General features: G+C 40.9%; 6 protein-coding genes and 1 non-coding gene across 7 annotated transcripts; 1 reads left to right on the top strand and 6 right to left on the bottom strand.

Moving 5' to 3' along the window:
- Positions 1 to 58: 58 nt before the first annotated feature.
- Positions 59 to 130, bottom strand: BCR41DRAFT_t82. The gene has a single exon. It is a non-coding gene; the product is annotated as a tRNA-Ala (tRNA).
- A 1612-nt stretch (positions 131 to 1742) lies between these two features.
- BCR41DRAFT_407456 (Piwi domain-domain-containing protein) lies at positions 1743 to 4823 on the bottom strand (the record flags this gene model as incomplete). Its single annotated transcript, XM_022029402.1, has 6 exons — positions 1743 to 1759; positions 1853 to 2433; positions 2561 to 2717; positions 2802 to 3917; positions 4029 to 4422; positions 4530 to 4823. 6 exons carry the CDS (start codon positions 4821 to 4823, stop codon positions 1743 to 1745), a joined length of 2559 nt encoding a protein of 852 aa, XP_021880613.1.
- A 318-nt stretch (positions 4824 to 5141) lies between these two features.
- Positions 5142 to 6095, top strand: BCR41DRAFT_355043 (Sec61beta family-domain-containing protein). Its single transcript, XM_022024440.1, has 4 exons — positions 5142 to 5210; positions 5405 to 5463; positions 5579 to 5680; positions 5854 to 6095. Exons 1-4 carry the CDS (start codon positions 5208 to 5210, stop codon positions 5939 to 5941), a joined length of 252 nt encoding a protein of 83 aa, XP_021880612.1. The 5' UTR covers positions 5142 to 5207; the 3' UTR covers positions 5942 to 6095.
- A 143-nt stretch (positions 6096 to 6238) lies between these two features.
- BCR41DRAFT_371349 (uracil phosphoribosyltransferase-domain-containing protein) lies at positions 6239 to 7671 on the bottom strand (the record flags this gene model as incomplete). Its single annotated transcript, XM_022026597.1, has 6 exons — positions 6239 to 6474; positions 6593 to 6745; positions 6836 to 6907; positions 7105 to 7152; positions 7276 to 7420; positions 7669 to 7671. The coding sequence occupies 6 exons, from the start codon at positions 7669 to 7671 to the stop codon at positions 6239 to 6241; spliced, it is 657 nt and encodes a 218-aa protein (XP_021880611.1).
- An 825-nt stretch (positions 7672 to 8496) lies between these two features.
- Positions 8497 to 8833, bottom strand: BCR41DRAFT_306898 (hypothetical protein; the record flags this gene model as incomplete). Its single annotated transcript, XM_022020846.1, has 2 exons — positions 8497 to 8688; positions 8783 to 8833. Coding segments are annotated over 2 exons (243 nt in total), but the record flags the coding sequence as incomplete, so codon positions are not given.
- A 1064-nt stretch (positions 8834 to 9897) lies between these two features.
- BCR41DRAFT_89509 (hypothetical protein) lies at positions 9898 to 11718 on the bottom strand. The gene is made up of 4 exons (XM_022031070.1): positions 11450 to 11718; positions 10726 to 11317; positions 10183 to 10210; positions 9898 to 10053 (listed from the first exon to the last, which is right to left on the bottom strand). The coding sequence occupies exons 1-4, from the start codon at positions 11655 to 11657 to the stop codon at positions 10039 to 10041; spliced, it is 843 nt and encodes a 280-aa protein (XP_021880609.1). The 5' UTR covers positions 11658 to 11718; the 3' UTR covers positions 9898 to 10038.
- An 892-nt stretch (positions 11719 to 12610) lies between these two features.
- BCR41DRAFT_422729 (hypothetical protein) lies at positions 12611 to 14109 on the bottom strand (the record flags this gene model as incomplete). Its single annotated transcript, XM_022030187.1, has 4 exons — positions 12611 to 12902; positions 13022 to 13141; positions 13268 to 13499; positions 13960 to 14109. The coding sequence occupies 4 exons, from the start codon at positions 14107 to 14109 to the stop codon at positions 12805 to 12807; spliced, it is 600 nt and encodes a 199-aa protein (XP_021880608.1). The 3' UTR covers positions 12611 to 12804.
- Positions 14110 to 14412: the final 303 nt, after the last annotated feature.

Here is a 14412-nt window from a genome sequence, read left to right as displayed (position 1 = left end):
GGGCCGACTGAAATCAGCGTGCATTGACTAGCATTGAATGCAAAAAAAAAAGAAAACATGGAGCAGCGGAGGTTTGAACTCCGGGCCTCTCGCATGCAAAGCGAGCGCTCTACCACTGAGCTACAACCCCTTAGCCGCCGGATTCGGTGGATCTCATTGGCTGAGAGCATGATCTCTATACTTGTATAATTACATAAACTAATAATCACGTGCTTACATTATGCTATAAATAAGGTGTATATTTGCTTAAGGGGCAAAAGATAGACACAAAATCAGGAAAAGACAATAACAAGAGGAAATAGAGGCAAATAATCTTGACGACAAACAGCGCCATAGGACCATTTATAGAGCTAACATCTAAATAAATCCTACATGACCTCGTGGGTCCTTGTTATCAAAAAAAAAAAAAAAAAAAAAAAAAAAAGACAAACAGCGCCATAGGATGCCAAAAGGGTAGATGGGAACTTCATAGGTGAGCTCACAAACTGAGTTACCGGAAGACGAATGCTTGTTGGGACAAGGGGAAAAGGATAAAAAGGCAAGATAAACTGCAGGTCAAGAACAAGACAGATAGGGGAAACTTAAGACTTATTGGTAAACTCAAGGTCTATGGGTAAACTGAAGACTTTATTGAGAAAGAAGTTCTTTGGCTTTTATAACTTAGCCTACAGGCCTGACTGTGGTGCTTTCTAGGTGAGGTGGACTCACCTATAGCTTATAAGGCGTTGCACAAAGATTCTTTTAACTGTAGATCAACAGAATGTCCGATTTGTAGACTACAAAATAAAAATAAAATAGTTAGCCACAACAGTATGGAACCCGTACTGATGTACTGAGCAATACTTACTTGAGGTTTTTTTCAGTAAATTTTTACTTATTATTTACTTAAACATCGGTAAAAAAAAAAAAAAAAAAAAAGTAAAAGAAAAGTAAAAGAAAAGTAAAAGAAAAGTAAATATCGAGTAAAAGAAAAGTGAAAAGTAAATAATAAGTGAAAAAAACCTCAAGTACGTATTGTTCAGTACATCAGTAACGGGTCACTGTATGGAACCCATATCGTACGATGGCGGTTATGGAGCGCCTGGGAGGTTGCGAATTTTTGATGATTGAGGATTGCGGCTAAAGGATGACCTTCGCGCACAACAGGCTAAGTAGGGAGTAGAGCCGTGTCACAGGTCCCCGGGGGTCAAGGAAGTCTACTCCTTGCTGACGTGGTTTATGAACAGGATGTTGTACTGTGGCAATATGACGATGCGGCTTCGGACGATTATTGGTAACCGCTTTATTCGCGACCCCAGTAGTGGGGAACCCATTTATAGAGCTCACACCTAAATAAATCCTACATGACCTCGTCAAAAAAAAAAAAAAAAAAAAACGAGATGGAGCTCCTGTTCTCAATAGTGGTAGAGAAGAGACTAAATGGACAGCTGGGGACACTGCTGTGCATTAATAATTAGCTGAGTAATCATGATCAGGAAGGCCCTATTCAAAGGTTAGGAAGGTAATTGGTAAATGGGTTATAGATAACCCAACAGGATGTTTTGCAGCTAAACATCCTGGAGTGGTCGTAAGGGTCTAAGTCAAAGCTAACAACTATTAATGATGAAAGATAGGAACATGGTTGATGGTAAGGCATAATGTATTCAATTCATTAATGCTACTTGTCGTAAATTTATAAAGCAAAGAAAAAAGGGTAGACTTGTGCTTGCTATCTGTTGGCTTCTTCCATTATAGAGACCCCGCTACATGAACCACATGACTATCAGAGGGAAACAGTACAAAATATGTCAGCATGGAACAGTTTTTTTTTTTTTTTTTTTTTTTTTTTTTTTTCTAAAAAAATATTGCTTGCCTTTCATCAAGTCAGGTCTCACAGTCACGTAGGAGTTTGCAGCTCCACTTCCACTGGGGACAGTGCCCTCAGAAGAACCCTCCGAGAAGATATCTCCTCGTGAATGGTACCTAACGCGCGTCCCAATAATGTGAGCATAGTAGACAGGGGGTACCAAAGAGACAGCTCGCGTGCTTCGCGCGTAAAGGTGGCATAACTTGAATGATAGGTCTTGTAGCTCATCTGCTGTGAAATTACTGTTGTCTAGGAGCACATGATAGTGTACTGGCCGCGAAGTCCCCAAAAGCCCTGACTGGGATTGTAAGTAAAAGTCGAATTCAAAGGGGTGTACGATGCCTGTATCCACGACAGTTCCAGCAAGGCAGTTGCCGCTACGATCGCCATCGGAGGCTTTCATTGGGAAGAAGCGGGTACGATGTCGCTTTTGGACAACAATAAAGGTAATTGCGGGCATGTAACTGATTTCTAAGCGCTGGCAGGCAGCTCGGATAGCAGGGACTTCAATCTTGAGAACCTCCGCGAATTGCCCTTCTGATACGCCATCACGGAAGAAAAGAATACGCTCAGGTTTTTCGCCGCAGCTAGGTAATGGATATTCGCAACCCGGCCGCAGTATCAGAAAATAAAAAGTAAGAGACTCAACAATTAGAAAAATTCCTAAAGTAAACCGAACGCATATATTAACCTTCATTTTAAGTTTGATCTTGCCTCTGGTAAAACGTCTTGAGGAGCTCCATAACCATATCAGAAAGATCTGCAATGGTCTCGGTCCTGGCAGTCTGGATACGGACGGCTGCAGCATATCGAGCAGCCTTACTGTCCATTGACCCAACGAGAGTAGCGATTGAGGGACGAACATCGTCTCCTTTTTTTAATGAAAGCAAAAATTTTAATTTGATTGATCACCGAACGGGGTTATTTACCAATGTTAGTCCTTCGTGGCTCCTACCTGGTTGAGGATGAGAAACGTCGGCACCAAATATGATGATGGGCCTGGTTGTCAGTATTGGGAAGGTGCCTGGGGCAAGTTCAACGTTTGCACCCCCGAGTTTGACATTGATCTTGAGGCAAACATTGGCACAGTATTGTCTCCTTGGGTTCCCCACTTGCTTCGATTGAAGACATTGAGACGCAACGCCAAGAAATGTATCAGTCACGCGTTTGATCTCAGCGTAGAGCTGTACACCAGTGTTGGGAAGGATGCAGATTAGCAGCTGTGGCTGCGACTTGACCGCATTCCCAGCCTGGAGCCACGCTTTCTTGAGACCTTCCTCGATGTTACCTTGTGGAGAAAGGTAGCTGATAGGGGGATTCTTATTTAGGATAGCCATGCCAGTATCTGTGCAGGCTACGATGAATTCGCGTAGGAAAGCCTGGGCTTGTCCGGGTGGGAGTGTTCGTTCATTACCAAAGACTACCACACCCCAAGAGCCAAGAGTCGCGCCACGGATCACCTTCTTATCCTTCAAGTTCCATGCCCCCTCACGAGGAATGTGGCGAGGCTCTTTTGAAGTCGGATGGAACTGGAGGGTTGGGGAAGGTAGGATTCGTGCCTTGGTAGTTTCCATTTCGTTAGATACCTTCAAGCCAAATTCGTTCAGATACTCGTTATCTTCGTACTTCAGAAGGTTAATACCATCTTTAATAATGTTAGCACGGGCAGCTGGTGACTGAGACGTGAATTTGATCATGTCTGCTGTCTGGCGTTCGTTAAGCTTCCTCATATATCGTTGGCCCTCGACTATGGTGCATACCTCCATTGGGAGGATCATCTTTTTGCTGACAACGATGCAAGGGAGCGATGGATAACTGAGACTGATGTTATAGGCCTGCTTGAAGTAGCTGGCAACGTCGATTTCGGCCTCAGCCTGAGACGCGCCGACGTCGCCTTCCTTACGCTCAGCAGATATTTTAAAGACAGTCTCGCGAGCTGAGGCCTTGGTCATACCATAGATCTTGAAAGTTCTCTTGCGTGCCTGCCGGTGTATGACTCGGATACGGACGCCCTTAAAGTGTCTCTCGACCTGTACCCAATTGATGGGTGGAGCCGAGCGATGCAGGTCACCTATACATTTGCAAAGATTATGCGACAAGCAATTACTGGCCGGCCCAATAACCTCTTCTACATACTATTGAGGAAAAAAAAAAATAAAAATAAAAAGATCATATCACAAACCAGTGCTTCGAAGATTCAAGAATTTGCAAGTCTGCTCGATCAAGGACCCTGATTGATAGAAAGCGGTAGCTGAGATGTCAATGTTGATTGTCAGCTTGCCGGCAGCAGGGCGCACAGACTGATAGAAACCTCGCCATGCTTCAAGGCCACCAGCGAGGATCTGCTTGTTGGTGGGGAGGAAAAAGGACCGCGCGACGATGAAATATAGCATAGCAGGTTTGAAATGAATAAGGATATCAAGAGCCATAATTGACGCTAGACAGTTATTGGTCAAGCGTGATTTGCCTTGAAGGAACTGATGCAGCTCCCATAAATTGATCGTCGCAACTTTCTTGACCCTGACTCTGAACGAAGGCGCTTCTCCTCTGGGATTGGTTTCCTCTATTAACGTGACCTTCCATACGAATATTATAGGGACAGAGCAGGCGTAGTCAGTACTGAAAAACAAGCTAAAACGGCAGGTTGTTTTTTTTTTTTTTTTTTTTTTTTTTTTTCTCTTACATCAAATGTGCGAGTCTCAAAAGGGAATTCTTTTGGTGAGAACATATTGCTTCGACCATCGTAAACAGGATGCTTGCAATCAAGATCGGATACTCCATAAAGATTCATGAATTCTGTGAAGATCTTTCGGTTTACACCAACAGGCATTGCTGGCGTAATGGAAATATCATAGTGGTAGATCAGCGTGTCTGGAAGCTTTTGGATTCCGAAATGGTTAGTCCGAACCTGAATTGATCTCCCAAGCGTGCCTATTCCTGGACGCTTGACGAGGTCTGTGAGAGAAGGCAGCGACATGATGAGTTGCACTAAAAACGGAACTTCTTTGCTTTTGTGAAGAAGCGTGAGCCTAAAAAGTTGAAATAAAGGAAAGAAAAGAGGACGGAAGGCGATGGTAAAGTAAAAGCCTGTGTGTTCATGGCGCGAGTTTATTGTATCAACTGTGATGAATCCGACAGATGATATTATACTTGGTATCACTCTTTGACTGATCACATTTCAGTCGCTTAAATGTATTTCTATAATTGACAATTATATGTAATTGACGATGCATTTGACTGGCGCAATCCCATTGGATCCTCAATCAAGAAGAGCATTGATATTGCACACCTTTTTCTTTCTCTTCTCTCATCATCCTTTATTCTCTCACACTTTCACTCACACCTCCATCAAATCATCACCATGGTAAAAAAAATCAATTGAATTATCCTGTCTTTAGGCTTTTTTCGTTTTGTGTCGCGAATTGCAGAGGAAAACCAAGCATGTTTTCTATATTCCTGATTTTCAGGATCAACTACAGAATGAACAAAGAAATTGATCAGCATTTCTCTTAAATTACTTTTTTTTTTTTTTTCTTTTTTTTCCTTCTCTCTCTTTAGTCTGACTCTGCTCCTTCCCCTAACCCCGCTGGCGCCTCTCCTCGCGCCGCCGCTTTGAGGTAGACTTTTTTTTTTTTTTTTTTTTTTTTTTTTTCCTGGAGTCAAACCATTTTCTTTGACAGTAGACTTAACTCAGGAGATGCTGACGTATTTCTCTTGTTGTTGGTTCCTCAGGAAACGTACTACAAGTTCTAAGGCTCAGACTTCTCGCGCACCAGGACCCAGCACCTCGGGAATGATGCGTATCTACACTGATGACTCGCCTGGTCTTCGTGTGTAAGTTGGCTTTTTTTTATCTCTCTTTTGGCTCGAGCGATTAGACATTAAACTCCTGGCTTGATGTCATTTCCTCCTCAACGCAATCTGTCAATTCGCATACACTGCCGTATTCTTAGGCCATGACATTCATCTGTTTCTTTCTTTCTCTTGTTTAATTTCTTTAAACTTAGTGACCCCGTTGTGGTCTTGGTCTTGTCATTGGCTTTTATTGCCTCTGTCTTTGCTCTTCACATCTATGGAAAGTTGACTCGCGCCTAAGAATGTTGATGCCTTAACCTAGTTTGCCCTCTTCCCATTCCTCTTTCCTCGTGTCTGATCCTTTTCACTTTTTTTTCTTTATTTTTTTATTTTTTTATTTTTTTTTTATTGTATCATATTACGCTCATGAATAAAGATTTGCTATCAAACACGAGAAACGATCTTTTTTTTTTTTTTTTTCACCGTTTAATATATCGCTTTTGAGGTTTTCATTCAACAAGTTGTCAACAATACATTCCGTGGCAATAAATGATGATAATATAGGAACCTAAAATGAGGTTCAAGACAGAGACTGGTTTATTTGTCGGTTCCAAAGTAGCGGCAACCAAAGTCTCCGAGACCGGGATCAATATACAATTTCTCGTCCAGTCCTACATCGATCTCTGCAGTGACAATCTTCAAGGTAGGGAACTTTGCAACAACAGCATTGATGCCTTGAGGACAACAAATCAAATTCAAGAAAAGGATTCTCTCCTCTGGTACACCATGATCAATCAAGGTCTCAATTGCCTTGATGGCCGATCCACCCGTTGCTAGCATTTTTTTTTTTTTTTTTTTTTTCGCACCAGTTCAGTAATCTCTAAGCATAATAAGTTTTTTTTTTTGCTTCATCTTGAGGGACAAAAAAAAAAAAAAAAAAAAAAACCTTACCAAGCATGGGATCCAACAACAAACAATAACGTGAAGCGATATCTGGAGGGAACTTGGCATAGTACAGCTTTGGCAGTGCAGTCTCTTCATCCCTTTGAATCAAGATCTTGCCGATACGGACACTCCTACACACATCGCGAAGACCCTGTTCCACTATGTGTGTTGTAGATATTAATGTTAGTAAGAAAGAATTCCCTTTTTTTTTTTTTTTTTTTTTTTTTGATGAAGTGTTGGTATTCTTACTTGATTCTCCAGCACGCATGATGGATACGCCACAGATTCGCCCTTGAAAGTCAATCCCATGAAATTCTTTTCCTGGATTCGTTGTATTGATTGTTGGTTTGCAAGGAGCAGAGAGATAAAAAGCATCGCAGAGTTAAAAAGGGGGAAAAAAAAAAAAAAAAAAAAAAAAAAAAAAAGACACTCTTGTCTCGCAATGGGCCGTGCTTTTATACTTGTGTTTCTTGTACATGTTCGTGTGCATTTATCAAACGGCCTGTGCAAGAAATTACCTGTAGGAGTGATGACAGTCTTTTCGATGACAGGAAGGTGGTTCAAACCTGTTTAAAAGCAACAATGATGGTGTTGACAATTAATTACCAGCAAAAATTTTTTTAGTTCCTGAGTTCCTGAAAGGAATCTCACCATTAACATTCTCCATATCTCATAGCATTCATTCATACCCTCCTCAACCAAGATACGAATGATACGGTCAGAATAAAAGATAAAGTCGGCGCGCTGTGTGTTTTTATCCCGGATGATGGTCATCGACGCCTTGAGCTGCTGAGTCTGAGGCAAAAGAATAACCTGAGAAGGAGGTTGGTACGCCTATAGAATTCATTGCAACGAATTTTTTTATTGTAAAATCGAATGTAACCCCTCCCAGTCATGTAGAATTGAATGATGAATGATCAGTGTTTTTTTTTTTTTTTTTTTTTTTTTTTTTTAGGGAGGACATGAGTGATGCAACCATGGCAGGCAAATAACTCTATGGTACAAAATACATGACATTGAATGTCATATATTGCATGGCGTTAATGGAGATTCATGATTGGTTGCAAGTATGAATGTCTTACCATGGTTGAAGAATATGGAGTTGAAAATAAGAAGTGTAAGGGACACGAAGACGAAAAGTGGGACTTTCTGGTCCTTTGTGACTTGTGGAAGTTACATATATGTAACAAAAACTCTGGTGCAAGTAGTGGGGAACTATAACATCTGGTAACCTTGGTATGCATTAGACTGGATACATAAAGCTTATCCTTTTATTAGAGCGAATTATCTACAATTACAACGCAGCTTGTTCAAGGAAAAGAAGAAATGGTATGAGAACAATAAGAAGGGATGTGGCACATTAGGAATAGAGGTTGGCCGATTCAGGTGGAAATTATATGTACGAAATTTTTTTATAAGTGAAGGAAAGGACGTTTCCTTGGCCTTTATGCTAATTCCTTCTTGCTTATCCAACGAGCGATGTTTGATATCTATTTTAACTCCTCCATCTCATCAGAAACTTCACTACCATATTCTAATTCTCGTACACGCTGCTGATGTTGGATCATTGCTCGGATTGTCCTCAAAAGTCGCTCTTCCTCATAGCGCTGAGGCTTAATGGGTCGTCGCTGGTAAGGATTAAAGTGTGCGATCACCTGTACCACTCCTGGTTCACTGCCCATGACAAGTCGTGCTTTTTGCAACGATCTATCCTCTAGATCCTGAGCCTCGTGTGTTGGGCTGGATGCTGTCCTAATTGCCAGTTCTTCATCACTGATATTTACTTCTGGATGCATTTTTGTGGTATGTGTCTAGTGATACAAGTACGAAAAGTATCATTAGCTATAGATCAAGCATGATATGTTTATATTTTACGGAAAAAAAAAAAAAAAAAAGCTCCTGAACATTTATTAACAACGTACCTTCAAGTTTCCAAGTTGGCTGAATGTTTTTCCACATCCTGGAAGCCGACACATGAATGGCTTGACCTCATCATGGATACGTTCATGTGTCTTTAAATTTCCAAGTTGTGTGAATGTCTTGTCACAATCGGGGTGTGGGCATTTGTAGGGTCTTTCGCCAGTATGTTTGCGTTCATGAGTCTACAGTCATCCAATAAAGAACATAGAAGTATGATTCAGTTGATTATTAATCGAATAATGACAGAATTCATGAAAAATAAAAACATTTATTTACCTTCAGGTTCCCCAGTTGAGTGAACGCTCGATCACATCCATCAAATCGACAGACCTGTATTTAATTTAAAAAACCATATGGACGAAAACGAGAACGAAGGGAAAAAAAAAAGGCCAAGTGCGCCCATCAAGCATCGCCAAGCCAGAAAAAATGCGTTGCACAAGAAGGACCAAATCAATAGTAACAAAGCACAAAGAGATTTGTGTACATGACAACACAAATCATCCGCGCGAAGAACCAACGGTCCCAGTTGCCAAATTGATGGACGTCGCATGAAGCACAAATGAAGAACATAAAAAAACAACCAGAAAAAGCAGCGCAAACCCCAAGCAGATGAGGAAAAAAAAAAAAAAAAAATGGATTTGGGAAGACCGTAAGTCGTCAAAATCTCAGTTACTTTCGTCAAACATTTTCTCAGGAGGAATCAAAAAAGCAATTTGAGTGAACGCGGAGAGAATGAAGACAAGAAGAAGCAGACAGACAATTGTTGGAGAGTGGAAAAGAAGAAAGTTGTGAGAAATAGAGCAGATTAAAACGTGAAGAAAGAGAGATTGGAAGAAAAGGAAAGCGGATTGTGTAGAGTGAAAGCATGCGATGGAGGAGATGAGTGCGATTGTATGTCTGATCTTCTTTTTTCATTTTCTCTTGAGTTTTTCTCGTCATTACTGCCTTTTCTTTCTAGCACTCCTAAGGGCCTTTTGTAAAAATGCTCTGCTCACGCTGACGTCTGTACCAGCTTTTTCATCACGGTCGACATGTCGTAAAGATACCGAAGGGTTGAGCAAATAAATCTCAAGTCCAACGTTAAAAATAAAAACAATACAGCGGAATGAAAAATGAACCCCAGGATCGCAAAAAAAAAAACCATCTGCAACGTGAGCGAAAAACAAGTGGAAAGTCTGCCAAATGTAATAATGAATGTTGTTTTGTTCCTTCTCCATTTGTGCAATCGCAGTTAAACAGGGATTTGACATCCAATAGAGCCATATTGAAGAGCAATCTGATCCAGCATTATCGGTTAAAAGATGGCCCTCGCCTACTGAGGGAGATAGGTTCAAGACGCGCTTGGTTCGAACACTGTCAATCCATCTAATGCCTTGCTTGTGCTATGACCCTAACCATGAAAGTCTCTGACTTATCCTGATTGTTCCTTTTAAAAGAAAACCTTTGGTCTCCAGTTCATTCCAGCTCATAAGGATGATTCGTGAACTTTATCACATTAGATCGAATGATGGAATAAGGAAGATCTCTTTTGTTCAACCTCCAATAGTCTTTCCAGGGATTTGTATCGGTCCGTTTCCATGCCCAATTATGTCGGATGTGAAAGGATGTTGAGGAATAGATAGACACAAGGGAAGTAGAGCTATCTGTCTGTGGGTGTGAGAGAGAAAGAGACTTACATATGGCCTTGTACCAGAGTGGCACCTACTGTTTTTGTTTTAGGGAATGCCAAAGGCGAAGAACACAAACAAATAAAATAGAGCGCAGTCGATTAGTTTACGAGCCGAGTCATCACGCGTTTAAATTATGGTCTGCTATTTGCCCGTCCATTCACCGACCACTGTCTGTTGCCCACGACCCACTGCCCCAGAGCAAAGAGAGGGTACAAAGAATAAAAGTGACTGGCGAAATGAGAAATGTGTCGTCAAAATTCTTTGGAAGGAAAAAGAAGGAAAATGAGATTATGATTCGTATCCACGTAGTCTGAGATAGGCTTTTTCGGCTTCTTTCTAAGATTTCAGTGTCAATGATAGTGATAAGGGTGATGGAGCTGCTTTTCATCCTGATAAATGTCTCCTACTATACTTTTGCATACATTGATTTTCCTTTTTTTTTTTTTTTTTTTTTTTCATCATCTATTGAAGATAAAACACCAACAACAATAAAAAAAAAAAAAAAAAGTCGGCACTCTTGGTTGTTCACATAATAAATATATTTCTTACCGTTCATGCGACCGCAGGTGTGAAATTTGAAAGAACTTTTTCTTGCAGTTTTCAATTGTACATGCATACTCTTTGGTTCGTTCGCCATTCGATGCAAATGACGAAGAAGAATCCTGACTACTAATGGACATCTTGCGCTGATTACTACTATGTTGAGCTAAAGACTCGCGTGGGAGTGTACTGGGCGTCAGGCTTGAAGCAGAATGGGATCTGGCGACCGAAGATGCAGCCGATTCAGGAAGCATCATGCTTGGGAGGTGATGAAGTGATGGTCCTGTTGCTGATGCTGGACGTTTCATAAACATTGTAGGTGAAGAAGGGATGGTAGCATCAGGGTCGTCTTCTTCCTCGTCTTCTGCTCCTGCTGTTACTGCTGCTCCTGTTGTCGTCATTGCATCGTCCTCTATCTTTGTTGAAAATCTTTCAAGGCCTGCTTCTTCCTCTTCGACTGTAGCTTCCAAAGCCATGACAAGAGCATCCAAAGGAGAAGCCGGTGGGTTAGGTGAGTTTAACAAGGCTTTGACAGACGACCTACGTCGATCAAATGTAGTAGGCTGCAACTGATGCTTAGCTACTGTCCCAACAGAAGAAACTGAAGTAGGAGAATGTGAAGGTGATGGATATGCGTCAATTTGATTTTGAGGAGACGTAGACACATCCTTGATGTTAGTTACTGGGAAGGAAGATGCAGGAATGGTAGTTGTGATGGTCATGGTTATTTTGCCTTGGATAAAGTTGAATGAATGGTGGGTAGTGTTATGTATCTGCGTGTATGTTTGAAAAGAGTTAGTGTCAAGAGCGATAGAGAGTAAGAAAAAGAAAGAAAGACGGATGTGTGTGCCTGAAAATATGAGATGTAACGCCACTTTTGTGTCATTAAGAGAAAAGACAGCAATCTGAATCATGTGGGCAAGGAGAGTCACTGTTCTCATTCGTCCGCGGACTTCTCATCCCCCAACAACATATTTTTCTTGGTACTCAACAATACTCTGGATGCGCACAGACAGATGAATGGCTTCATTGCTTTATTCTCTCTGCCGTTTCTTTTACTGCGGTTTAAAACAATGATGACACGTCTAAAGGAACAAAGAGATTCATTTCTAGCAATGGTAGAGAAGAGAATCCAAATATGAACTGTGCATGAAACTTATGATTGAGAATGGTATGCATTGTGCGACATGTTTCCAACCTTTTGTTCTTTCTATGCATTGTTCTCTTCTGTATCATAAATACCTGCTCAGTTCTTTGATCTGTCAAAGAAGATGGCTACGTCCATTCATGTCTCCCTTTGTTTGCGATTATTTGGAGACTAATTGATCCCAAAGAACCTTACTTCCTTTAAGTTCACTCCTACTTATCATTTTGATCTTTAAGATGTTGAACTTGTACGATTGTTATCCTAATAGCATTCAGAAGTCACAAATGGTTAATTGTGAACTATTTGCCTCTTGTGCATCGCTGTCTAGGCAACGTGTTGCACAGTTTTGATATCAAACATTCAACTTTCTTACCATGGCTCCCAAACTTGATCGCTTTTTTTTTTTTTTTTTTTTTTTTTTTTTTCCTTTTCTCGGTAAACGAATGGCTGATGTCCTCTTGCGATACTACTTTTCGGCATTGTAATTGATTATTGCCTCAAAGTTACACGGGGTTATCACAGCATTGATCTGAAAGCCTTAGGTTTTCAACATAACAATACAAAGATGTGATTAAAACTATTTAACAAAAAAAAAAGAAAAAAAAATAATAGCAATGAAGTAGCTAGATACGGATTCTATTGAGCAAGAGCAAATTTGAACAAAAATTTATGCACGAGCAATGTGAGGCCACGCTGGCTATCAATGTTTTCATATGAGAACTTTAGAATAAAGTACAGACCGGAAAAGGGGGATCCAAAGCCGGTTTTTAATGAGGATAAGCAAATGAGTATACATGAGCAAGTAACGATGGGGAAACTTTAGAGGATGAATGTAATTTTTAGAAGCCAGTAAGGAATGGCAAGATGAAATGAAGAAAGGAAAATGAAAATCGCGACATTACAGGGATATTTGTAAGATTATGGGAAGGTGACTATGGTGACTATGAAAAAAGATATCGGCCAATGGCTTCAGCAGGAGGCGGTGGAGGCATTCGTCCTGCTGTAATCCCCGCCAGAGTTGTAAGATCGAGAGGTATAGCTTTCGATCCAACAAAAAGAAAAGAAAAGAAAAGAAAAGAAAAGGGTTATGAATGATTGTTAATCAAAAGGTATTAACAAAAGTTTGATCAGTAAAAAAGTAATATAGCAAATACATACTTGTCCCGGAAGAATTTCCACTAGGATATGTTCTTATTTGACTAAAGTCAGGAAGCGGAGGGGCAGAAAAATCTTGTGCAGTCCTAAATGCCCAGCGTCCTTCAATGGCAGGCGGTTCAGCTTGAAGTAAAAAAAAAAAAAAAAAAAAAAAAAAAAAAGTAAAAGTGAAAGTTGAGTGATCATTGAAATATTGTAACATAACATCTAATGACACATTAAGAAGCAATGAATATTTTTTTTACTCACCTAATTTGATACCAGTTCCGATAGGAGACATTGGTCGATTATCTGGATTTGAAGAATTAGCACCAGGTATTGCAGGGGCTGGACGCGTTGTGGTGATAAGAGGAGATGGAGCGGCACGACCCGGCACTCCAGGTGCTGGTCTCGGTGAGATTGCTCCATTGCGGTTGATAGGAGGTGGAGGTGGAGGTCCAGGCGATCGAGGAGCCGTAGAAGTTATTGGATTCTGCGGCGCCTGAGATAGGGGCGATCTAGAACTCGTGTTTCCTTTCTGATTGGCTATTGAAAGGAAGAAATGGTCTGGACGAGTTAACCTTTGTTTGTGCAACGAAATGGTCAAGGGAGCCAATGTCGAGAAATTGTGATAAAAAGATACTAAGGAGGCAACAGCTCGAAACTCGTGACACAATGACGGCTCAGTTCTTCCCCTGTATTACTCTTCCTCTCCACTTTTGCCAAGGGCTTGAATACATTGTAACAGAAATGAACAACGAAACTTGGCCAAATGCACAAGTAGCGAGACTGAGTGTGTTCTTTTTGTACAATATCTAGTGCGATTCCTCACTATGCCATTATGCGTAACTCTTTGACCAGTTCTTTGACTCTATTCTAAAATTCTGTCTCCTTTCCAATATAATTTTTTTTCCACACGCTTTTCTGACAGAGAGAGTTACAAGTTTCTTTAACATGCCTACAACAGGCGCAGATCGGTCGTTGCTCGATGCTTTCTTGAGCTGAGCACCCAATTGAATCTGAGATAGAAGTGCAGTGCGATCTGGAGAGGCTGTTGATAGTCCTCCTGCAGGTGGTGGAGGCGGTGGCGGAGGCAGTGATGGACGAGACATATCTGAAGAGATTTGTATGAGAATTAGGAGAAGAAGAAGAAAGAAAAAAAAAAAAAAAAAAAAAAGGCAATGACCAAGTGTGTAAAGTAATGGAATGAAAAAAAAAAAAAAAAAAAGGAAAGGCTTCACAAAGAAAAGTCCATATTGAAAGAGACTTGTGGCTTGCTGTGTCATGCTTGCAATGCTGAACTCTTCATCCAGCACCATATCCCATGCCATCTTGCCATCTACTTCCTACGTGGCCTGTTACGTGGAAACCAACGTCTTCTGCTCCTGCAACTATCCATGTAGATGTCTAGTAAC

Source organism: Lobosporangium transversale (assembly GCF_002105155.1).
Source record: "Lobosporangium transversale strain NRRL 3116 chromosome Unknown BCR41scaffold_22, whole genome shotgun sequence".
NCBI lineage: Eukaryota > Fungi > Mortierellomycota > Mortierellomycetes > Mortierellales > Mortierellaceae > Lobosporangium > Lobosporangium transversale.
The sequence above is the reverse complement of the archived record's forward strand: the minus strand, read 5'-3'. Positions and strand labels throughout refer to the sequence as shown.

What these genes read in the sequence shown, in the direction of transcription:
- BCR41DRAFT_89509 (XM_022031070.1), bottom strand. Translation starts at nt 11,657, where the DNA reads ATGAGAACAGTGACTCTCCTTGCCCACATGATTCAGATTGCTGTCTTT. An exon ending in TTCATTCAACTTTATCCAAG is followed by an intron (nt 11,318 to 11,449) that starts GCAAAATAACCA and finishes CTCCTACTTCAG; the next exon opens with TTTCTTCTGTTGGGACAGTA. An exon ending in CACCTGCGGTCGCATGAACG is followed by an intron (nt 10,211 to 10,725) that starts GTAAGAAATATA and finishes AAACAAAAACAG; the next exon opens with TAGGTGCCACTCTGGTACAA.
- BCR41DRAFT_355043 (XM_022024440.1), top strand. An exon ending in CCTCGCGCCGCCGCTTTGAG is followed by an intron (nt 5,464 to 5,578) that starts GTAGACTTTTTT and finishes TTGGTTCCTCAG; the next exon opens with GAAACGTACTACAAGTTCTA. An exon ending in GACTCGCCTGGTCTTCGTGT is followed by an intron (nt 5,681 to 5,853) that starts GTAAGTTGGCTT and finishes CTTTAAACTTAG; the next exon opens with TGACCCCGTTGTGGTCTTGG.